This window comes from Drosophila yakuba, unplaced genomic scaffold (genome assembly GCF_016746365.2).
Source record: "Drosophila yakuba strain Tai18E2 unplaced genomic scaffold, Prin_Dyak_Tai18E2_2.1 Segkk2_quiver_pilon_scaf, whole genome shotgun sequence".
In the NCBI taxonomy this organism is placed as follows: Eukaryota; Metazoa; Arthropoda; class Insecta; order Diptera; family Drosophilidae; genus Drosophila; species Drosophila yakuba.
The window spans coordinates 1,180,138-1,205,924 of record NW_025048801.1 but is presented as its reverse complement, the minus strand read 5'-3'; the positions used below and the strand labels follow the sequence as shown (position 1 = coordinate 1,205,924).

The following is a 25,787-nucleotide window of genomic DNA, read 5'->3' as shown; positions in this document are numbered from 1 at the left end:
TTAGTCGTGAGTAGTAAATCATTAGGGCCCTTTTGTGGTCGACTTTTTCGAGGGTTTTTATAGATGTTAGTTCCTTTTATTTTATAAATGCTGGGCATGTTTTTTCTAATGGGCTGTGCTTGTTGTCTGGAATATCGTATTTGCAGTTTACGCAAAATTTAGTTTTGGTGCATATTTCGTCTGTTGTTGTGTGTTGTTCTGCGGAGTAGTTGATGCATATTTTGTTTGATGAGCAAGCATTTGTTGAATGTCCAAATCTTAGGCAGTTTCGGCATCTGAGTGGAAGAGGAATATATGGGCATACATTCACTCTCTCGTATTCAATCATCAGTGTCTCTGGAAGCATTAGTGATGCAAATGTGATAATGATGAAGCCAGTTTCTTTAGGTTCGTTGTTTTCAATTTTTTTAATTTTCCGTATTTCTGTCACGTTTTGTGGTTTTAGTTCATTTACAATTGTTTCGTCGTCGATGTTACGGAGATCATTGGAGTATATAACTCCTTTGGAGAAGTTGAGGGTCTTCAGCTCACTTACTTCTACGGCGAAGTTGTGAAAGTTGGACATTTTTAGAAGTTTTTGTGCTTGTAGGGTGTCTTTAGATTTGATTAGCATCGATCCTTATTTTGTGACCTTGGCTGTTTCCACTTAACCGTTGCATGCGTAGTCAATAACTTTTTCCCTTAAGAATGGGCTTACGTTTTAAATGTTTCATTGTCTGTTTTTTTTATGATTATGAATTTGGGTCCAGTGTCGGATGATTTAAATAATCTATTTATATCGGGAGGCATTGTTGTTGTTGTTTATTGGCCACTAGCCCTTTTTGCTTTGTCTCTTTTTGTTTCTCTTTTTATGTCGTTTGTTTGTCCAAAAAAAAATTTTTATATGGTTAGTGTTGTTGTTGGTTTTTAACTGATAAGGCGTATTGGTCCGCTGTGAATTAGTCGCACGTCTTTTCTTCTCGAAGCTTGGAGTGATACTGCTTAAGATAAAAACATTAACTTGGCTTATGACAGACACGAACGAAATTTTGACTATAGCCCACGTTCCTAGCGAGGTCACTAAAGTTCCGATATTTTAAATAGTTCCGTACCCAGATAAACATAACTATATTCTAACCGAGCATATATTCGATAAATTCTATATATTCAATAACCAAGTATTCCGTAAAGGTACAGATAAATTATTATTCGACATTGTTGGACATTGTTTAGCTATTGAGCTTTTTCAATAGCTGTTGCTAATAATAATAAATCGAAGAAAGTTTGTTTATTTTCCGATACAGTTTCTTTTGCGATTTGTTTACGGCAGCTAGGGCTGACAAAGAGCTATATCGAATGCACAAGTTGAGTCTTTGCCGAAAAACGAAGAAGTGACAATTGGCGGGACAGACAGCCGAAATGCAGCGCCCAAGCTTAAAGTAGATAACAAAGAGATAACGAAGAGAACAAGGAATGAGCGTCGTACAGATAAATGCGTGCGAGAACAGCGGTTTGCACTATGGGCATCGCAACTGCTACCACTGACTACTTCGGCTTACAATATTAAAGAGTAGGAAATTAGTCTACTGCACAGTTTTGGCGGCTGCGTGACCCAACAGACATATTAAACAAGAGCAAACTCAGTGCAAATACAAAAACCCATAGAAATTTCCAAATAAATTATATAGAACCAAATATACTTTTAACATGGAATATTCCTGAAACAGTTGTCAACCAAGATTGTACAAACAACAAAATATTAATATCAGGAAACAACATCATCAAATAAATAAACTCCTAATTTCGAATAATGTGGCAAATTTTACACAAGCGATTTATATCACCAACAATGTTACACGCTTAGAACCAATAGATCACTTGCAAACAAGAGAAATGATAAAATTCCATGTAAAACACTATAGCTCTTTTCAAATTATATGCATTACAACTTTTGTCATCATGATAATTAGTTTGACTTTGTAATTTTAAAAATATACCTAAGAAATATTGTAAACAAAAAGAAGAACATCCGCACATAGAAACTAATGTCAATGAAAACATTCAACCAGAAAACAATATTTCGATATATCCAAATTTAACGACCTGAGGACAGGCCAAAGCCAATGATTGGGGGAGTGACATATCCATAAGTTCCTAAGACTTAGGCACATGCCTACACAATAATGGACATACAACATGTACACCCAAACACAAGCACACACCCTAAACTACTCGTGATGTACCCAACAGATACCAGATACCAGATTATATTTTTTTTTACATATGAGTATTGCGATTATTTAATTATATATATATTTCCTCTTTCTTTACTGTTATCTATATCGCGTCTATCTTCCCGCCATTCGGCAGCGCCCCTCGCTCGGTTGGGTGGGAGGTGTGGCCGTGGGACTCGCGCGTTAAAAAAAAAGGAGCTTGTTTTGGTGGAAATTATATTTCTACTTTGAATCAAACATCGGCATATCAGCAGTGTACATGGAGTACAATGTCGGACCCAATACACTGCCCTAAGGTACCCCAGCTTGCACTTTCTGTATAGAAGATTCTGTTTGGTTGCAACTTAGGCTGACGGCAGAGTGCGCGCGAGAAGCTAGAGCAAAGCGAGAAGACGGAATTGTGAGAGCTTTGCGAGAAATGTAAAAGGAGAATTAAATAATAATGATAGTTGTAAAGGTTCCAAATACGAAGACTTTACTTGTGAGTTGATAATTTCAAACTGAATCTTTATTTTCTAAGTCCTAGCTTAGGTAGCTAACATGAAACTTACATATTCTAATCTTATCTCTAACTAGACCAACGCAGTGGCAATCGGTTTCCCAGATGTGGAAACCTGTATCAAGTGCAGGAATTTTCCATTGCAAGATATACCTTATCTTCAAGGAAATGCTACGTGATCGCTTGCCTCTTTATTTAAGGGATGAAACCCACGCAGGAGTTCGTTGTTTATCCCAGATATCTATATCCTAACGCTCAGGCGTTGTTTATTTTTAGATAAGGCATTGCTACAGCGTTTCACTAGCTATACATACATTTCTTATGTAAATCCTTTTATATATTCATGTTCGTCTGAACAATAGTGATACGAAGCCACCCAGATAAGTTATTTAACTATGCGCATCCGCGTATTTCGACTTTTGAGTATATATTAAATAAAATTAGTAGCCGTTTGACGAAGAATTGGCCAAATTTTGTTAAACACCTGGCCAAAAATTAATAATAACATTGAGGTAAGTTGTTAATATTTATCAATTATATTTATTATATATACATACATATAGGCCAGAACGTTGCAGTCAATGGTAAATGGTATACAGCCATGATTACTAACTTTTTCATTAATGAATTTAATAACTATGAAGTCCAGGAGCTGTGGTTCAAACAAGACGGCGCAACATGTCACACAAAACTATTGGAAGCACGTTTGGTGACCACCTAATTTCACGTTTTGGACCTGTGAATTGGATTCTCAAATTTTGTGATTAACACCGCTAAACTAAATCCGAGCCATCCGTGGCGGTCATATGGCCCAAATCATATATCATAAATATATTAAATTACATTTAAAAAAAAATATAAATAAAATAAAATGCCTTTTTTTTATTAAAAAGTTTGTTTACATGTATTGTAATGCTACCTTCCGGCAGCCTGAACAATTATATGTTTAATGAATAGAACATAGTAATACTATTGTATAAGACATAAAGATAACAATTTTTAATTACATTCGATGATACACGTTTTATATTTTTATGCCGGTTCAGCCTGTCTTCATACTTCTGAGCTTGTGTTTGAATAACGGCACCAACCTTCTCTATTGCCAGAATTCTTTCTATACCTAGTACGCATGTACCAGGGAGCATTGCACATTGTTCTCAGTACTTTACTCTGAGCTGTACGGATTTTGTTTATGTGTAATTCAGCAGCAATTCCATAAACTTGTAGACCATATCTCCAAATCGGGCTGAGGACTGTTTTATATATGGCCACCTTGTTTTTTAAGAAGAGCTATATTCGAGCAAGATATTTTTGCAGCTTTTGACAATGTCCAAGTTACGGGGCTTGGACTGTCACCCGCTCTCCGCTCCCTCTTACGCTCTCCCGCTCTTCACCACAGAGTCTCCAAGGAGTCTCCGCTGCGCTTGGGAGAGCCTAGCTAATTAGAATAAGTCCCAGTGTAAAAATTATTACGAACGATTAACCCACACGCCCGGTCGCGACCGCGCAATTACGAAAAGTCTAGTGCTCGCTTTTCTTCGAATGTTTCTATTTCAGCATATTTGGAAAATTCCAGGACAGCAGAAAACCCAACATTTTTGGTCCTTCGAGCTTGATCGCCTGGATTTTCAAGTTTGTCCACCAGCGAACAAATTACAAGATAAGTACGAAACTTCCATTCCTTTTAATTGCCGGTCTGCAGCAAAAGGTTCGAAAATCCAATTTCGTTTAATTTGCTGTAAGATTTATTGTCAAATCTAACGGATTTCTCCGACAAAAGGCAATTAATAAAAAGTACTTATTCATTCCCACGGGCGCCGCCATATTACCCACCGTTCTACTTGCACACTCATTCGTGAAAATTTCTTTGTTTAAATTTCCGAATATATTTAAATATTCATCTAGTCCGAAAAGTGCAAAATTCCAAATGTGAAAAAGTAAAAATAATTTGTGCCAAGTTCAGTGAAAATTTCTAAGTCCAAAGCTCTGCCAAAAGTGGCACAAATTCTGTTCTCGTTTCACTGTGTCCAACGCAAGCCAAATTCTTTTCGCAACACTTTTTTGCTTTAACTCAGCAGTCCACTTAATACAATTTGCTTTGCTATCGAGAAATACAATAACGAACAAACAAAATTTCCGACGACTGTGCTACTCCATCCAAAGTCACAGTACAGTGCACAGCTAAAAATATGGCTGCTTCCGATCTAGCGCTAGCCAAATTCATTTCGGTTTCTGACCGCTTAAGCGAATTTGAGGCTCAGATTAACATTCCGAAATTCGCAGCTCCAACCGTCACGATGCTCAGCGTCCGTCGCGACCAAGTCCGAACCCCAAGGGACAAGGTTGAAAAGGAATTCGACCTCTGCTCAGAGTGCCTTGTGTCAGCAGGCCTATTCTCAGGGCTAAATACAGTTATTGCTATTCAGTCTATGAAAGGTGTGTTGCGCAGCTCGTTGATAAAATCGAGCAGGGCACGTCTCAGTCCATTCCAGCCGCGAACGCTGCGCCCCAGGCCTACATTTCCTCTGGCTGTCGGTTGCCTCCATGCGATACAGAAGTTTTCGCAGGCGACTATCTTCGCTGGCCGACTTTCTGGGATCTTTTCACAGCCATTTATATCAATAATCCACGGCTGCCTTCGGTTGAAAAGCTATTCCATTTAAATGCCAAAACAAGTGGCGACGCGCATGCCATCGTTTCGATTTCGCCTCTCACCAACGAGGGTTTCCGCTCTGCGTGGAAAAACCTAATAGAGCGCTTCGAAAAGAAACGATTGTTGGTAAACAGTCAATTGAAAATACTGTTTTATGTGCAGTCGATACCACAGGAATCTGGGGCGGCCTTGAAGGTACTGCAAAGTACTGTTCAAGGTTGCTTGACTGCCTTAGAACTGTCAGGCATCAACACTGAGAACTGGGACTGCCTGCTGGTATATCTGTGTTCATCCAAGCTCCCGAAGATAACTCTCTCCTTATGGGAGCAGTCACTCCATAAGAAGCAGTTATGCTTAAACTGCTTTGCAAAGGGACATCAGCTTCGTGAGTGCAAAAGCACGCACAATTGTTTTACTTGCCGTGGCCGGCATCACACGTTGTTGCACCGAAACAACCCCTTTTCCAGCAATTCAAGCCCTTCAAATCCTGCGAGGCCAATTTCCGCTAATCAGGCCAATTTCGTTCCAAATGGGCAAGCCGGTGTTCAAAATTATTACGCCAAGGGCTCAAGAGCTATCCTTCTTGGCACTGCCGTAATCTATATTTCCCATCTTGGCACTAACTTTAAGGCACGCGCCCTGATCGACTGCGGATCAGAGGCAAAATTCATAACCGATCAACTGTTCAATCTAATTAGATTGCCATTCCAGGTGGTTCTAGCCCAAGTCTCAGGCTTAAACCAAACAGTAGCCGCTCAGTCCAAGAAGCTCTGCAGTTTCACCATTCGATCTCCGACTAGGCCCGCGTTGCAGTTGGAGACGACGGCCTATATCCTACCTCAACTAGCCGGAAATCTGCCTTTGTACCCAATTCCGTAAAATTTTTTTCGGGATCTTCCCGATTTTCCACTGGCGGATCCAAAATTCTACAAGAGCGCACAAATAGATGTCCTTATCGGAGCCGACATTCTGCCTTCGGTGCTTCAGAGTGGAGCAAAAACCAACATCTGTGGCTCTCTCTTGGGGCAAGAGACCATTTTCGGCTGGCTACTAACTGGGCCAGTGTCAGCCTCAGCCCAAAGCAGAATATCCTCCTTTTCGACGCAGATCTCCCACGCGTACGATAATTCACTGGACAAACTACTCACAAAATTTTGGGAGGTGGAGAATATACCAACAAAGTTGGTAAAAGAATCCGATTCCATGTGCGAGAAGAATTTCCTTCAAACGACCACGAGAAACGAGTGCGGCAAATACTCTCTGCCTTTTCGCGACCCAGAACATATCGGTTCAGGGCTAGGGCATTCTAGGTCTTTCGCGTTGGCTCAGCTTTTAAGAAATGAGCAGCGTCTAAAAAGAGATGAGGCCTTAAAAGCGAGATACGATTCGGTGATCCAAGAATATCTCGACTTAAAGCACATGCGACAAGTTCTTCCTTCCCATGATTGCAACGCCTATTATATGCCACATCACGCCGTCTTAAAACCGGAAAGCGTAACTACTAAACTCCGTGTAGTATTCAATGCCTCCACCCCTTCATCGAATGGTACCAGTTTAAATGATATCCTTCATGCTGGCCCTGTCTTACAGTCCGACTTGACCATTTAAATTCTAGAGTGGCGCTATTTCCGATACGTGTTTAGCGCCGATATCAAAAAAATGTATCGGCAGATCTGGGTAGATCCGAAACACACTCCATTCCTGCGAATACTTTTCCGTAACAATAGAGGGGAAATCAGAGATTTCGAATTGAAAACAGTTACCTTTGGAGTCAATTGCGCGCCTTTCCTGGCCATCCGAGTACTGCAGCAGCTAGCAGCTGACGTAGAACTCAGCCATCCAAAAGCTAGCAATATCATTCGAAATTTCATGTATGTGGATGATGTTCTAGCCGGAGCGGACTCCACGAAAGAAGCTCAGCTCATGGTGCAAGAGCTCCGAGACGCTCTGAATTCCGCCGGATTTCCATTGAGGAAATGGACCTTCCAAAAGGAAGTTTTAGCGGCCATTCAGAGCAACCATCTATTAAATACTAAATTTTCTCGAGATCGATGCAGACAGCTCTGCCAAAACCCTCGGTATTCGCTGGAAGGCAACCTCCGACGAATTCTTCTTCGTCCCGCCAGAGTTGTCTATTGAAACGTCCTTTACAAAACGCCAAGTCCTGTCCCAAATTGTTCGACCCTGCAGGCTGGTTAGCGCCGTTTATCATTCGAGCTAAAATTTTCATGCAGGAGATTTGGCTGCAAGAGCTTGGGTGGGACGAAAACATTCCAAATGAGCTTTTTCAGCGATGGCTTAATTTTCTCCACAGTTATTCGGTTTTAGAGCAGATACGCATTCCACGCTGGCTATCGTTTCATCCGGATTTCAAGGTCGAGCATCATTGCTTTTGCGTTGCATCGCAAAAGGCTTATGGGGCGGCCATATATGTCCGCGTAGAAGGGGGCAGCAAAACGGTTTCGCCCCCAAGACTGGAGCTGTGCGGAGCGTTATTGCTTTCCGAAATGGCTGCAGCCATCATTCCGCAGATGCCTACGATTAACTCCGAACTTTACTGTTGGACGGACTCCACGATAGTGCTTGCATGGTTAAGCAAGCCAGCGTGCTAGTGGACCACATTTGTAGCCAATAGGGTGACGAAGATCGCTTAGGCCACAAAAACAGAGAATTGGTCTCATGTTCAATCTGAGCATAATCCCGCAGACCTGGCAAGTAGAGGAGTTTCCCTCCAAGATCTAGCCGATAGCCAGTTATGGTGGCACGGACCGACTTGGTTGCAAAATTCACGCAACCAATGGGCAGCTTAGGTCGACAACGCTCCGGTGACCGACCTGGAAAAGCGTGGCTCCTTCTGAAGAGTTGTTGGCACGTTTCTCCAAGCTTGAGAAAGCTCTACGGGTCCTTGTTTATGTTCATCGCTTTATTCAGCGGTGCAGGAAGCATACAGCTCCATCTGATGTGAATTTGCTGTGGAATATCACTGCCTAAGTGAAAAGCGTCCAGTGCCAAGTTCAAGTGCCATTCTACGCATGAACCCGTTTCTAGATCCGCAAGGACTGATCAGGGCCTGCGGCCGTGTTGCGGCTTCCGAAAGCCTTCAATACAATGAACGGCATCCAGTGATTCTTCCGTATAACTGCCTGCTTTCTCGCCTCCTTGCGAATTTCACTCATCGCATAACTCTCCATGGTGGTAACCAGTTAATGGTGCGCCTCATCCGGTCGAAATACTGGATTCCGAGAATTTAGAACCTGATGAAAGCAGTAGTAAATTCGTGCAAAGTATGTGTGATCCACAAAAAGCGGTTGCAAAACCAATTGGTGTCCTGTCCAAAGAAAGAGCATCGTTCTCCCGACCATTCACGTATACTGGCTTGGATTACGCAGGTCCGTTCGATATAAAGAACTATACGGGAAGAGCATGTCTTATTACAAAGGGGTATGTGTTAGTTTTTGTTTGTTTCTCCACCAAGGCCATCCATTTAGAGCCTACATCTGACATAACGACCGAAAAGTTTCCTGCCGCTTTCGCTCGTTTCGTATCCAGAAGAAGGTGACCACGTCAAGTCCAGTCAGACAATGGCAAAACCTTTGTTGGCGCTGCCACCCTGCTTTCCCGCGATTTCCTTCAAGCCGTAAAAGAGTCGGTGACGAATGCCTATAGTCATCAAGAGATGCAATGGCAATTTATTCCTCCGGGGGCACCCCATATGGGAGCCCTTGGGAAGCAGGCGTAAAAAGTTTTAAGACGCTATTTTACAAATGCACTGCCACACGAAAATACACGTTCGAAGAGCTCTCCACGTTCTTGGCAAAAATAGAAGCGTGCCTTAACTCCAGGCCGCTCCCTCCTACGTCTGAGGATCCGCCAGATTTGCTGGCTCTGACGCCAGGTCATTTCCTTGTCGGGGGATTCCTTATGTCCACGGTGGAACCCGAAGTAAAGGGAGAAACGAAATCCATTCTTAATCGGTGGTTTTTTTATTAAAAAGTTTGTTTACATGTATTGTAATGCTACCTTCCGGCAGCCTGAACAATTATATGTTTAATGAATAGAACATAGTAATACTATTGTATAAGACATAAAGATAACAATTTTTAATTACATTCGATGATACACGTTTTATATTTTTATGCCGGTTCAGCCTGTCTTCATACTTCTGAGCTTGTGTTTGAATAACGGCACCAACCTTCTCTATTGCCAGAATTCTTTCTATACCTAGTACGCATGTACCAGGGAGCATTGCACATTGTTCTCAGTACTTTACTCTGAGCTGTACGGATTTTGTTTATGTGTAATTCAGCAGCAATTCCATAAACTTGTAGACCATATCTCCAAATCGGGCTGAGGACTGTTTTATATATGGCCACCTTGTTTTTTAAGAAGAGCTTGTTCCTAGGAGACATGAACCAAGATATTTTTGCAGCTTTTGACAATGTCCAAGTTACGGGGCTTGGACTGTCACCCGCTCTCCGCTCCCTCTTACGCTCTCCCGCTCTTCACCACAGAGTCTCCAAGGAGTCTCCGCTGCGCTTGGGAGAGCCTAGCTAATTAGAATAAGTCCCAGTGTAAAAATTATTACGAACGATTAACCCACACGCCCGGTCGCGACCGCGCAATTACGAAAAGTCTAGTGCTCGCTTTTCTTCGAATGTTTCTATTTCAGCATATTTGGAAAATTCCAGGACAGCAGAAAACCCAACATTTTTGGTCCTTCGAGCTTGATCGCCTGGATTTTCAAGTTTGTCCACCAGCGAACAAATTACAAGATAAGTACGAAACTTTCATTCCTTTTAATTGCCGGTCTGCAGCAAAAGGTTCGAAAATCCAATTTCGTTTAATTTGCTGTAAGATTTATTGTCAAATCTAACGGATTTCTCCGACAAAAGGCAATTAATAAAAAGTACTTCTTCATTCCCACGGGCGCCGCCATATTACCCACCGTTCTACTTGCACACTCATTCGTGAAAATTTCTTTGTTTAAATTTCCGAATATATTTAAATATTCATCCAGTCCGAAAAGTGCAAAATTCCAAATGTGAAAAAGTAAAAATAATTTGTGCCAAGTTCAGTGAAAATTTCTAAGTCCAAAGCTCTGCCAAAAGTGGCACAAATTCTGTTCTCGTTTCACTGTGTCCAACGCAAGCCAAATTCTTTTCGCAACACTTTTTTGCTTTAACTCAGCAGTCCACTTAATACAATTTGCTTTGCTATCGAGAAATACAATAACGAAACAAACAACACATACCCTCTGGCTATTCCAAATAAAATATTAATTAAACATTTACCCGCCAGTTCCATATATTACATCAACATATACTACATCCATATATATTACATATATTACATCAACATATATTATATCCACATATATTACCGACATACATTGCGCATATTATCTGCATTCCTTTTAAACATATACCACAGTGTAAATTGTTTCCCGTCGGAAAATCCAAACCACAAATAAAATTTATTCTAAGTGCCGACGCGGAAAAGGCGTTTTGTTTTCCATCAATTTTTTCCGTAAATTTCCAAATTAATTTCCGAGCAATAAATTAAAAGCGGTTTTTCTCTTTTTTATAACAAATAAATTTTTCAATATTTATTAAATTATTTTTTTAAATTTAAAAAAAAAAAATTTTAAAAAACTACAAGACAATAATTTTTTTTTCATCCATAAATAAATAATACGACCGCCAAATATAAGTCGTTCACCCGACAAATATTTTTTCCTGTATTGCTTGGAAATTAATTTGTGTTTTTTTTTAGAAGTACTTACAATGCGGAGAAAAGATTCCAATTCCACCATTCCATTTTCTCCGTTTCCAGTTGTAAACAAAAAATACAATTTTGTACGTTCTAATAAACATTTTATTTCACCGTGTTCCAAATTCCAAGTGTTCCAACCGTAAATCAGGTGGACCTAATTACCATAAATCACAGGTAATTTATACAATTCGCTGTTCACTCCGAGTCACCTGTCCAATTAGTCGAAACTACGGCGTTTCCACTTCGTAAATTTTACACCACTTTCTCACCTATTACATCCTATACGGTCTTTTTCCGCTGCTTTATACCGTTCACGGCGGCAAGCTTAAATTTATTAAGTGCAGTCTAAGGAATCTGTCTACATTTTCAAAAGTGTGACCGGGCTCCAAAACCGCTTCCCTTCCATTTCGCATTTCTTCTATTATGCCCATCGGGGACGATAAGAAGAAATTGTCCGCTGACAAACCCAGGTCTATTTTTTCACCACAAGGGCCCAAGAGTTCAAGAATCCCAAGCATTTCGGTAAAAACGAGTGCGCAGATTTCCGACGACTGTGCTACTCCATCCAAAGCCACAGTACAGTGCACAGCTAAAAATATGGCTGCTTCCGATCTAGCGCTAGCCAAATTCATTTCGGTTTCTGACCGCTTAAGCGAATTTGAGGCTCAGATTAACATTCCGAAATTCGCAGCTCCAACCGTCACGATGCTCAGCGTCCGTCGCGACCAAGTCCGAACCCCAAGGGACAAGGTTGAAAAGGAATTCGACCTCTGCTCAGAGTGCCTTGTGTCAGCAGGCCTATTCTCAGGGCTTAATACAGTTATTGCTATTCAGTCTATGAAAGGTGTGTTGCGCAGCTCGTTGATAAAATCGAGCAGGGCACGTCTCAGTCCATTCCAGCCGCGAACGCTGCGCCCCAGGCCTACATTTCCTCTGGCTGTCGGTTGCCTCCATGCGATACAGAAGTTTTCGCAGGCGACTATCTTCGCTGGCCGACTTTCTGGGATCTTTTCACAGCCATTTATGTCAATAATCCACGGCTGCCTTCGGTTGAAAAGCTATTCCATTTAAATGCCAAAACAAGTGGCGACGCGCATGCCATCGTTTCGATTTCGCCTCTCACCAACGAGGGTTTCCGCTCTGCGTGGAAAAACCTAATAGAGCGCTTCGAAAAGAAACGATTGTTGGTAAACAGTCAATTGAAAATACTGTTTTATGTGCAGTCGATACCACAGGAATCTGGGGCGGCCTTGAAGGTACTGCAAAGTACTGTTCAAGGTTGCTTGACTGCCTTAGAACTGTCAGGCATCAACACTGAGAACTGGGACTGCCTGCTGGTATATCTGTGTTCATCCAAGCTCCCGAAGATAACTCTCTCCTTATGGGAGCAGTCACTCCATAAGAAGCAGTTATGCTTAAACTGCTTTGCAAAGGGACATCAGCTTCGTGAGTGCAAAAGCACGCACAATTGTTTTACTTGCCGTGGCCGGCATCACACGTTGTTGCACCGAAACAACCCCTTTTCCAGCAATTCAAGCCCTTCAAATCCTGCGAGGCCAATTTCCGCTAATCAGGCCAATTTCGTTCCAAATGGGCAAGCCGGTGTTCAAAATTATTACGCCAAGGGCTCAAGAGCTATCCTTCTTGGCACTGCCGTAATCTATATTTCCCATCTTGGCACTAACTTTAAGGCACGCGCCCTGATCGACTGCGGATCAGAGGCAAAATTCATAACCGATCAACTGTTCAATCTAATTAGATTGCCATTCCAGGTAGTTCTAGCCCAAGTCTCAGGCTTAAACCAAACAGTAGCCGCTCAGTCCAAGAAGCTCTGCAGTTTCACCATTCGATCTCCGACTAGGCCCGCGTTGCAGTTGGAGACGACGGCCTATATCCTACCTCAACTAGCCGGAAATCTGCCTTTGTACCCAATTCCGTAAAATTTTTTTCGGGATCTTCCCGATTTTCCACTGGCGGATCCAAAATTCTACAAGAGCGCACAAATAGATGTCCTTATCGGAGCCGACATTCTGCCTTCGGTGCTTCTGAGTGGAGCAAAAACCAACATCTGTGGCTCTCTCTTGGGGCAAGAGACCATTTTCGGCTGGGTACTAACTGGGCCAGTGTCAGCCTCAGCCCAAAGCAGAATATCCTCCTTTTCGACGCAGATCTCCCACGCGTACGATAATTCACTGGACAAACTACTCACAAAATTTTGGGAGGTGGAGAATATACCAACAAAGTTGGTAAAAGAATCCGATTCCATGTGCGAGAAGACTTTCCTTCAAACGACCACGAGAAACGAGTGCGGCAAATACTCTCTGCCTTTTCGCGACCCAGAACATATCGGTTCAGGGCTAGGGCATTCTAGGTCTTTCGCGTTGGCTCAGTTTTTAAGAAATGAGCAGCGTCTAAAAAGAGATGAGGCCTTAAAAGCGAGATACGATTCGGTGATCCAAGAATATCTCGACTTAAAGCACATGCGACAAGTTCTTCCTACCCATGATTGCAACGCCTATTATATGCCACATCACGCCGTCTTAAAACCGGAAAGCGTAACTACTAAACTCCGTGTAGTATTCAATGCCTCCACCCCTTCATCGAATGGTACCAGTTTAAATGATATCCTTCATGCTGGCCCTGTCTTACAGTCCGACTTGACCATTTAAATTCTAGAGTGGCGCTATTTCCGATACGTGTTTAGCGCCGATATCAAAAAAATGTATCGGCAGATCTGGGTAGATCCGAAACACACTCCATTCCTGCGAATACTTTTCCGTAACAATAGAGGGGAAATCAGAGATTTCGAATTGAAAACAGTTACCTTTGGAGTCAATTGCGCGCCTTTCCTGGCCATCCGAGTACTGCAGCAGCTAGCAGCTGACGTAGAACTCAGCCATCCAAAAGCTAGCAATATCATTCGAAATTTCATGTATGTGGATGATGTTCTAGCCGGAGCGGACTCCACGAAAGAAGCTCAGCTCATGGTGCAAGAGCTCCGAGACGCTCTGAATTCCGCCGGATTTCCATTGAGGAAATGGACCTTCCAAAAGGAAGTTTTAGCGGCCATTCAGAGCAACCATCTATTAAATACTAAATTTTCTCGAGATCGATGCAGAAAGCTCTGCCAAAACCCTCGGTATTCGCTGGAAGGCAACCTCCGACGAATTCTTCTTCGTCCCGCCAGAGTTGTCTATTGAAACGTCCTTTACAAAACGCCAAGTCCTGTCCCACATTGTTCGACCCTGCAGGCTGGTTAGCGCCGTTTATCATTCGAGCTAAAATTTTCATGCAGGAGATTTGGCTGCAAGAGCTTGGGTGGGACGAAAACATTCCAAATGAGCTTTTTCAGCGATGGCTTAATTTTCTCCACAGTTATTCGGTTTTAGAGCAGATACGCATTCCACGCTGGCTATCGTTTCATCCGGATTTCAAGGTCGAGCATCATGGCTTTTGCGTTGCATCGCAAAAGGCTTATGGGGCGGCCATATATGTCCGCGTAGAAGGGGGCAGCAAAACGGTTTCGCCCCCAAGACTGGAGCTGTGCGGAGCGTTATTGCTTTCCGAAATGGCTGCAGCCATCATTCCGCAGATGCCTACGATTAACTCCGAACTTTACTGTTGGACGGACTCCACGATAGTGATTGCATGGTTAAGCAAGCCAGCGTGCTAGTGGACCACATTTGTAGCCAATAGGGTGACGAAGATCGCTTAGGCCACAAAAACAGAGAATTGGTCTCATGTTCAATCTGAGCATAACCCCGCAGACCTGGCAAGTAGAGGAGTTTCCCTCCAAGATCTAGCCGATAGCCAGTTATGGTGGCACGGACCGACTTGGTTGCAAAATTCACGCAACCAATGGGCAGCTTAGGTCGACAACGCTCCGGTGACCGACCTGGAAAAGCGTGGCTCCTTCTGAAGAGTTGTTGGCACGTTTCTCCAAGCTTGAGAAAGCTCTACGGGTCCTTGTTTATGTTCATCGCTTTATTCAGCGGTGCAGGAAGCATACAGCTCCATCTGATGTGAATTTGCTGTGGAATATCACTGCCTAAGTGAAAAGCGTCCAGTGCCAAGTTCAAGTGCCATTCTACGCATGAACCCGTTTCTAGATCCGCAAGGACTGATCAGGGCCTGCGGCCGTGTTGCGGCTTCCGAAAGCCTTCAATACAATGAACGGCATCCAGTGATTCTTCCGTATAACTGCCTGCTTTCTCGCCTCCTTGCGAATTTCACTCATCGCATAACTCTCCATGGTGGTAACCAGTTAATGGTGCGCCTCATCCGGTCGAAATACTGGATTCCGAGAATTTAGAACCTGATGAAAGCAGTAGTAAATTCGTGCAAAGTATGTGTGATCCACAAAAAGCGGTTGCAAAACCAATTGGTGTCCTGTCCAAAGAAAGAGCATCGTTCTCCCGACCATTCACGTATACTGGCTTGGATTACGCAGGTCCGTTCGATATAAAGAACTATACGGGAAGAGCATGTCTTATTACAAAGGGGTATGTGTTAGTTTTTGTTTGTTTCTCCACCAAGGCCATCCATTTAGAGCCTACATCTGACATAACGACCGAAAAGTTTCCTGCCGCTTTCGCTCGTTTCGTATCCAGAAGAAGGTGACCACGTCAAGTCCAGTCAAACAATGGCAAAACCTTTGTTGGCGCTGCCACCCTGCTTTCCCGCGATTTCCTTCAAGCCGTAAAAGAGTCGGTGACGAATGCCTATAGTCATCAAGAGATGCAATGGCAATTTATTCCTCCGGGGGCACCCCATATGGGAGCCCTTGGGAAGCAGGCGTAAAAAGTTTTAAGACGCTATTTTACAAATGCACTGCCACACGAAAATACACGTTCGAAGAGCTCTCCACGTTCTTGGCAAAAATAGAAGCGTGCCTTAACTCCAGGCCGCTCCCTCCTACGTCTGAGGATCCGCCAGATTTGCTGGCTCTGACGCCAGGTCATTTCCTTGTCGGGGGACCCCTTATGTCCACGGTGGAACCCGAAGTAAAGGGAGAAACGAAATCCATTCTTAATCGGTGGCAGCATTTGAAAGCTCTCCATCAGCAGTTCCGTGTGCGATGGAAAGAAGAGTTCCTCAAAGAACTCCCCAACAGCGCACTAAATGGCAGGCCCCGTCCAAAAATCTCCGCATCGATGACATGGTCGTCATCAAGGACGACAACTTACCCTCTAATAAGTGGCGGCTCGGCAGAATTGAGTGCCTGCAGCCTGCCGTAGGATGGCTATGTTGCAACCCCAGTGATTGCAAGGGGGGCGGAATGTCCAAGTTACGGGGGACTGTCACCCGCTCTACGCTCCCTCTTACGCTCTCCCGCTCTTCATCACAGAGTCTCCAAGGAGTCTCCGCTGCGCTTGGGAGAGCCTAACTAATTCGAATAAGCACCAGTGTAAAAACTATTACGAACGATTAAACACACGCCAGGGCGCGCCTGCGCAATTACGAAAAGTCTAGTGTTTGCTTTTCTTCGAGTGTTTCTATTTCAGCATATTTGGAAAATTCCGGGACAGCAGCCCCCTACAACCCAACAGACAACATAGTTTGCTTTACCAATGTAGCATTACGTCCAAAGTTAAGTTTCCTGTCCAGGATAACCCCAAGATAGTTATAATACGGCTTATGTTCCAGCACGGACCCAACAAACGTAACATTTGCGCGTTTGCTACTATTTATTCCTATGTTCCAATCCTGCGCACATTTTTCAAAGGAACAAACGTACTCCTGTGAGGCTTCTGCGGCAATGACCAAGGAGGGGTTTCTGACTAAACCGCGGTATCATTAGTGTATGCTGCAACGTCATCTGTGTCTACAGTTCGGATCGATCTTGGAGTTGGCATATCAGCAGTGTACAGAGAGTACAATGTACGGCCGAGGACGCTGCCTTAGGGAACTCCTGCAGAAATTGGCCTTTTCGAAGATTTGATTCCGTTTATAGTTGCACAGAACGTCCTATCCTCTAGAAAGCTGGTCACAAGTTGATGTAGTTGCGGATTAAGCAAGGTGTGTGCAAGGGTGTGCCACACCCTGTCGAAGGCTTGCTGAATATCCATGAAAACCGACACAGCGTATTCCTTTTCTTCCAAACTGTCACTGAGGAATCGATATTGCCACACTATCCAGATTGAGAATCCGCTTTAAGATAACTCTTTCGAGCATTTTTCCTAATGCTGGAAGTAAGCTGATCGGCCTGAACGAGTTAACTTCAGTGGGCTGCTTCTTTGGTTTGGGAATCATTGTAATAAGACCCGATTTCCACAGCTTGGGAAAGTACCCCACTCTCAGAATTGTGTTGAAAATGAGAACTATGAACAGCACCGATCTGTGACCTGTTGAGAACTTTTTGGAGACGGTTTGTTAACCTTTTATATATTGAATTTACCCGCGCAACATCAGTTCTAGCGTATTCCCTTCGTACTCTTCTTTTCAGACACAAGAGTGCAGCAGCATTTGGAGGCAATTGCCCCCTTTGATGTTGACCAGGGTGTTGAAAGGGATTAGGGCTGCCGTAGGCAGCAGTTATTTGTACTTTGCTCATAAATCTTGAGATTGCATCTTCGATTTCCTCAGCGCTATTTAGGTACATGCTTAAACTGATCCTCCTTTCCAATTCAGCTTTAAAGATTTCAACAGAGGAGCCAGGTGGAAGTAATTGTTGTCTGCGTGTATATAGTTGTGGTTCATGATGAAGGACAGCAATTATAGGCAAATGATCAGAGGACAGGTCGTAGCACTTGTCTAGAGAGAGCTTATTGTCTGGAATAGCATTGACGATGAAGAAATCTAGCGCAGACGAATTGAGCTGGGAATTTTATGAGTAAAAGGTTGGTTCGCCTGTGGCTAGGATCTGGCTTGAACTGTTGGCAATAGCTTCCTGAAGTTGCCTGCCACGTGAGCACGATCTGGTACCACCCCACCATTGGTGTTTGGCATTGAAGTCGCCTCCTAATATAAATTTGTTGCCAAACGAACTAATCAGTTGGTCGAAGTCAGCCCTGGCCCAGGATTCATTGGGGGGAGATAGGTCGAGGCGATTACTACATTACCGCTGTTAGTTTGCACAATTATACTCGCTATTTGCATCTTTCAGGACACCGTGGGGGCCTTTGGACTATGTTTGATACCAGATTTTACTAGCTGCTCAACCTGTGCAGTTACCGCTAGGATGATTAACATGGTAAATGTCATATCCTGGAAAGTACAAATTCTGACAAGAATTGCAGTGGGTCTCTGTAACCAGCATTATATCCAGTGAGTTGGTACCAAGGAAAACTTTAAGCTCAACGTTGTTTCTGAGAAGTCCCCGTGCGTTCCATAATCCGAATTTTATATTTGAAGAAGTCATTAGGATTGTTCTTCAATCTCGTATTTTGACGTGCCATGTCAGCGTAAGAAAAGAAATTTTTAAAATATGTACTTCTCTGGTAGACCTACCAGGCATAAGTTGGAGTTGGTATGGTGATCCTGTGAACACTTGCCACAGACTGGATTTTTAGGACAGTAATTTCGGGTGTGTCCAAAGTCTTGACAATTAAAACATTGCACCAGATCCTTTCTCCGGCTGGCACGCTCTACAGTAACCCTGTGTCTTCATTTTCAACGCATCAGACACACGTAGCTCAATCGCACGTCCACTCAAACGACCGCAAACCGCCCAACAAAAATTTGTTACGAACTGCTTCTCCTGTGTGAAAAGTTAGCCGAGGAATAGCTGTTCATCGCAAGTCGCAATTGCGGGCTTCAACCGCTGCCAATTCAACATCTATAGACACTACTAACAATGCATTTTTCGCACTACGTAGCCTCGTTGCCAAATCTGGAAATTGCACATTTTTATGGATTATATTCTGATTGGCCAAATGATAATGAGCTGTGATCTTGGAAAATTAGAATATATACGGTCGAGTGTAGGAGGCGTAGCACTAGAAATCTTTACGCTCGCTCAAACCCTCGAATGCCAATTATAAAAGGCTATAAAATTGCTGTTTAATCGATTTGATAATAAAGTTTAACACTTTCAGGCACACGTTCAGGTAATATTTTGCTTAGAAGGTGTCTAGAAGGGAGAAAATGGGTAGAGGATTTATCAATCAATGAACTGTCTAGCTGGGATACTATGGAGTTGGTTTTGGAGGAAGGGTGCAAGATAATAAAAAAAATGGGATCAAGTCATGCTCTCGATTTTTACATTTTATTCCGAATCTTCGATACTGAGAAGTTGCATCTTTGCCTTAACTGTTTGCGCAAGGGTCAAAGTTTGCAGCAATGCAAGACAACTCACTGTAGAAATTGTCGCATGAAGCACTACTCATTATTGCATATGAATCATAACCCATCCGCACCATCCACTTTATTTTCAACTCCGGCATGTGACCTAAACTTGAGTTCACAGCCATTGCCATTTACTTCATCACTTCAGTATCACGCATTATCAGCCCCATGTAGCATAAGAGAAAAACATGAAGTAAACACATTAAGTTAAAACCTATTTTATATTTGAACGGAAAAACATGAAGTAAATATATTTAGTTAAAACATATAAACATCGAATCAATCAATGAAGTAAAACGCACAACTTGCATTCGAATTCAAACACAATGCGCGCGCGCGCCAAGGTCACACGCGAAGGGTCACACTGGTCCGACATAGATCGGCCACACAAATACATCATTAAATCGGTTGGGATATGCGGGCACACTATCCACTGCAAAACCGCTATAGAAGGCGCACCCCAGCCCTCTAGAAGTCATTCAGTTCGGCCGGCGATCGGCAACAAGACCTACAGGAGGAGGAGCTACCAGGAGCAGGATCAGCGGTAAGGAATCGACAAAGCCACAGGAGGTGGGCAAGGAGGTGGTAACTAACTAACCATAGTAGTCTTTGCATATTACGTGTCATTCTCCGGCTCGGTTCACCGACCCGCGTGTACCATTAGCAGACCTTATCGGCCTCTAAGGTCTTCTCATATATAGCAGACCTTATCGGCCCCTAACCTCTTCTCATACATAGCAGACCTTATCGGCCTCTAAACTCTTCTCATCCTTAGCGGACCTCATGGGCCTATAAACTCCTCATCCCTAGCAGACCTCATCGGCCTCTAAACTGTTCCTATCCTTAGCAGACCTCATCGGCCTCTAAGCTCCTCATCCTTAGCAGACCTAATTGGCCTCTAAACTGTTCCTATCCGTAGCAGACCTAATCGGCCTCTAAAACTGTTCTCATACTTAGCAGACCTAATCGACCTCTACAACTCGTCTCATACTTAGCAGACCTAATCAGCTTCTACAACTCTTCTCATACTTAGCGGACCTAATCGGCCTCTACAACTCGTCTCATACTTAGCAGACCTAACTGGCCTCTACAACTCGTCTCATACTTAGCAGACCTAACTGGCCTCTACAGCTCCTCTCATACTTAGCAGACCTTATCGCCCTCTACAACTCTTCTCATACTTAGTAGACCTAATTGGCCTCTACAACTCTTCTCTTAAATAGCACACCTAATCGGCCTCTAAACTGTTCTCTCAAATAGCAGACCTAATCGGCCTCTAAACTGTTCTCATCAATAGCAGACCTGATCGGCCTCTAAACTATTCTCACCATTAGCAGACCTAATCGGTCTCAAAACTGTTCTCACCTTTGGCAGACCTAACCGGCCTCTAAACTGTTAGCTGGCAGACCGGAGCGGTCTCTTCCAACTATCTCTCGTTCACAGGCAGTGGGGAAACTCACGACCGAGTAAGCGGCCATCTCGGGAGTCCGGCACCCACCCGTATCCATCGCAGAGCTATACAACCTCTTCAGGGACGAGACCAGGCGCGCCCGAGCCAACCAGCCACCGATCTCGCCACAAGGACTGCAGCCCATCTGAAGCGACTGTGAACACTTTGTTTTATTCACGAATAAAGACCCAATTAACGTATCATTCTCTCGTCTTTTCCTCTGGGACCCGGGTCGGATTCTCTTCCAGCAACCCCACCTGAATCAAATAAATATCTGAGACGACTTCTGGCCATCCTTGGCCATCCGAGCACTGACAGATCGTCACAATAGTTTCTCTGCGACGAATTCATGATAAGATAGTATTTGGAGGGATGTCGACTATGCCAAATCATAAATCGATTTTAGCAGCCATCATCAAGGTTGCAATAGTAAAGCGGTTTTGGGAAATTAAAGACGTTGAGTCTTTGTCAAAGCCATCTCTGTTGCAGGAAGCAACAATTCAATGAAAATTGCACTCGACACGGGAATGGTTAATAATTCTAATAGTTTTAATTCAGGATTCGAATCTCTATTAGTTTGGAAGCTAAGCTGGAAAAAACACAGCCGTAAAAGCTCAGGGGTATATCTATCTAGGCCACATGTCTCTTGTAAAAAGGAACCATCGGTAACACAATTATTTTTGTCTTACAATTGCGTAAGCACAAGAGCATGAGCACAGAGCTTTGTATCGTGTTTGATGGATTTGATAACAAGACTTCTGGTAGCTCTCTAAACGACTTACTTCTTGCAGGGTTAACAGTTCAGCAATAAATCTTGAATATACTGCTTTGCTTTCGATTTTTTAAAGTGGCCCGTTGTGGAGATATCTGCTAGATGAACCGTTTCGTGAGTGTTTCGCACCCGTATGACTTTTTGCAGTGTATTGTTTGGCGAGAGATCTCCACGGATAAGTTGAGTGTTTTTAAATTAAACACTATGACTAATAGATTCAAGCCATCTACCCTCTTGGCTATAAGAGCCATGCATCAGCTCTCTTCTGATGAGGAGAAATTATTTCCAGTTGGGGCAAAAATTGTTCGTAGAGATTTCTGTGTGGATGATTTAATCTCTCGAGGGGACTCAGTTGAGGAGGTGAGGACAATTTCGAATCCGTAAATGGTGTTGGAATAAGTCAGCAGCACTGGAAGGAGAGTCTGACTGCGACAAGGAGCAGTTCATTGAATTTCAAAATGGATCGGATATCGCCAAAGCATTGAAATTAGCGTGGGATTCAGCATCAGATCAGCTTCTATTTCATTTTTCTCAAATACCGTCAAGGAATTAACCCACCAAGCGGATTGAATTATCCACAATAGCCAAATTTTATGATCCGATTGGCTTAATCGTTGTTAGGCTCAGGAAACTTTGTGTAATGGAAACCATTTAGGAAATGCGCCGGCGTTAGCACCTCAAGACCTTCAGCATTCTCTGTAAAAGTGAAATTTAGGCGACTAAACCACTGAAGTGCAGGGCGCAAGGAGGGATGAATTTTCAATAGATCCCATCAACTACGTAGGCGGAAGATATCGATTCCGTGTGCGGTTCGGTAAAAATAAGCTCTCGTGAGCTAGTAAGTGCCTTGGTGATTGGATGATATTTTGATAAAAGTATCGGATGCCCTGTATCGTAGTCCAAGTTTGCGCTCTGAAGCTCCCATCGAACTAAGTACAGGCCTAAATGAAAACACCTTGCTTTTCTGTGAAAATAGCTCGTCCTGGCTAAGAAATCCATACTCTTTCGCCTAAACTAAAAAACGACTTTTTATTGGCATAGATTTGGGTCTTCAAATAAAACGATGAATGTATGAACATAGCGCGTATAGCAACGTATCGAAAGAGTTAAGGAATTGGAAGTTCAATGCATTGCCAATGCAAACGTTTCCAATTAGAGCCGCAGCACGACAAATCCTTTACTGCATGCAACCGGGACGTCCAATTTAAGAAGCTTTGCGAAAGGAATAGAGTCCCGTTAGTCCAAAGGAAATGTTCCAGCAATTTTTGTCTGAACGTCATGTCATGTCAGTCGTTATCTCCTGAAGTGTAGCTATTCTGTTGATACGAATACGTTGAACTCCGTCGGAGGTTGCCGAATCCACGCCAACACAAAGTACGAGTCTGACCAGCAATGACTAGCGCAATCGAAATCTATGGATTCCTTGGCGTTTACAATTAGCTCTGCCAATAAATGCGTTGCGGAAATTTATAATCTTGGAATTATAAAGGCCTTCGAGTCTCCCTCTTTCTTCATCTAAGAAACTTTTTGTGCCTATTGGTTTATATTTAAAAGCCAAGCTTCTGCTTGATTAGACTGCATTTCCAAATAAATCAGAGCATCTTTGTCTTTTAGCTTCAAAGCGAACGGTGGTGTTTTTTTCTGCGCTCCGAATTAATTTTTGTTTTTGCCAAAATCATCGGTGGTTTTTAATAAATTCTTGAATAATTTAATAATCATTTTGTACTCAGTACTAGTTAAAGTTCCTTTCGCTTCGCGAGTGAATCTCTTGTGATTTGTGCATTATTTAAATGAATAAATTCATTCTGTTCTCTTTCTGTCTTTGTCTTTTGTTTACTCTCTCTTTCGTGCGTTGTCGGTAGTTCTGTTTGGTGTGGTTTTTATACTTAAACTGCACTTTGTACCCGCTCTCTTGCTCTCCCACACAAAATCCAAAGTTCTAAGCGTGCAGACTGCGCTTTTGCGGTACATTTCACAACTCGTTTACAAGTTTTGATTTTGTGTTTTGGTACAGTGGTCAGAATCCAATTAAATATGGAAACCAATGTTGTCTGCTTCAAAAAAAAATGCCGTCATAAATAAAGGCAGAGCTGTCAAAAAATTACCTTTTGGCTATGGGATAGAATGCGCCCAAATCTAAAATACTGTTGGTATGCGCCAAACTAAAGGTGGCTTGAAAGGATTAATCAGCAGTTCCCCTGATCAAACATCGTATGATGTATTGTCTTATATACAAGAAAAAATAAAAGCCCCAATGTGCTATTTTTGTCCATATTTTTTATTGATTTTTGGCCGGATAATACGGTGGTGAATGAGTTCGAAGCTAAGATTAAAAGTAGGAAAAAAGGGTCCGTGGGATTTTAACTTCCCACACGTGGCCAGATCACTGCCCCATCCTCCTCTTCTACTTCTACTTCTTCCTCTTCAAAAAACTAATATCTAGTTTTACTATCTGTTATCACAATGTAGTAAGCTAACTTATTTGAATTCTGATGGCCTTTCCTTTGCATCCCATATTATTGTGTTTACAGAGACTTGGTTAGAACCGGAGATACGTAGATAAGTATTCCCAGGTATGTACACAGTATACCTACAGGTATGATCGTCCAGGCGGGGAGGTGGAGTCCTAATTGCTGTTAGGTCTACCCTTAGGTCAGAGGATGTACTTTTAGACGAGTTCCGCAACGTAGAATTCGTATTCGTAAGGCATTTTCTGATTGCTATGTTTATATTACGTGCTCTTACATTCCGCCGTCTTCTGAATTTCTTGAATATATAAACCATTTATCTGCTACCTAACAGTACAACTTCAACCTCCGAAGAGATAAGTCGTGCCACTATAGTTTAAAGCCTCGCTTCGCGCAAGCCCTAAACTCTTATCAGAAAAACTTTGCACAAACAAATATAAACCACAAAGATAAACAAAAAAACACAACAACAAAAAACCCAAAACCTATAGCTCGGACTGAAGGCCTTAACTAACAATCATGACAGACCCACCAGACATTCATAATTTCACCGCAAAATCTTACCAATCCCAATTAGGAAACCCAAAATGTATTGTCATTAAAAGGAAAGATTACAACTCGTTTGAAATAATATACCCTTTCATCATTAAAAAATCTGTGGACTTTGCCTGTGGAGGAGAAGTTGAGGTATGCAAACGTACAAGAGACGGCAGCCTATTAATAAAAATGAACTACAAGCCAGAAAACTCCTTAAACTAACAACAATCGCAGATGTGAAGTAACAGCAACTGAACATAAAACACTAAACTTATCTATTGCAACGACCTTAGATATATCGACGAAGACACAATTCTACAAGAGTTAAAACCACAAAAAGTAACTGAAGTAAAAAAGTAAGGAAACGACAAAACCCCAACTCTAACTCTGATAGCAACAACACCACCTTAATTGAAACCGGCCTGATCATTATAACATTTGAATCACACAAACTCCCTGAAATATTACGAATCGGCTACGAAACAGTCCGAGTACGAGACTATATTCCACTTCCACTCCGATGCAAAAAATGCCTTCGCTTCGGCCACCCATCACCAATATGCAAAAGCCTAGAAACCTGCACCAATTGCTCAGAAATAAAACACACAAACGACGGAGAAACATGCACAAACGAAAAAAACTGCTTAAACTGCAGAAACAACCCAGAAATCAACCATCAATACAGCCCACTTGATCGCCAATGCCCCACTTTTATAAAAAACCAGGAATTAACAGCCATTAAAACCACACAAAAAGTAGACCATAAAACTGCTCAACGTATTTATTTTGAACGACACGGCTTCCAATTGCGAGACTCCTATGCCAAAACACTCACAAACGGCACAACACAGATGAAAACAAACACTCAAGCACCTAATATCGACGCAAATACACACACAATCCAATCGCAAAATTCGTACATCACACCCACATCAACAGCACATATCTCTTCATCGAAGACAACAACAACTGGACCAGCCAAAATAACTCCTCTATCAAACCAACCGCTTCAACACCACCACCATCACTGCTACGACAAACCAGAAGACATGGATACTTACCACCCCACTGACCACCCCACATCTACGCCATACTCATCACAACACACAGAGGACCTAAAAATAAAAATGTTCTCAA

At 42.8% G+C, this 25,787-nt stretch overlaps 2 protein-coding genes and 2 pseudogenes across 2 annotated transcripts; all 4 read left to right on the top strand.

Moving 5' to 3' along the window:
• Nucleotides 1-4,847: 4,847 nt before the first annotated feature.
• LOC122319650 lies at nucleotides 4,848-6,260 on the top strand (annotated as a pseudogene).
• A 1,127-nt stretch (nucleotides 6,261-7,387) lies between these two features.
• On the top strand, nucleotides 7,388-9,231 carry LOC122319649 (annotated as a pseudogene).
• A 1,900-nt stretch (nucleotides 9,232-11,131) lies between these two features.
• LOC122319646 lies at nucleotides 11,132-12,338 on the top strand. The gene has a single exon (XM_043207246.1). It carries the CDS (start codon nucleotides 11,561-11,563, stop codon nucleotides 12,206-12,208), a length of 648 nt encoding a protein of 215 aa, XP_043063181.1. The 5' UTR covers nucleotides 11,132-11,560; the 3' UTR covers nucleotides 12,209-12,338.
• A 162-nt stretch (nucleotides 12,339-12,500) lies between these two features.
• Nucleotides 12,501-14,372, top strand: LOC122319647. Its single transcript, XM_043207247.1, has one exon. It carries the CDS (start codon nucleotides 13,858-13,860, stop codon nucleotides 14,335-14,337), a length of 480 nt encoding a protein of 159 aa, XP_043063182.1. The 5' UTR covers nucleotides 12,501-13,857; the 3' UTR covers nucleotides 14,338-14,372.
• Nucleotides 14,373-25,787: the final 11,415 nt, after the last annotated feature.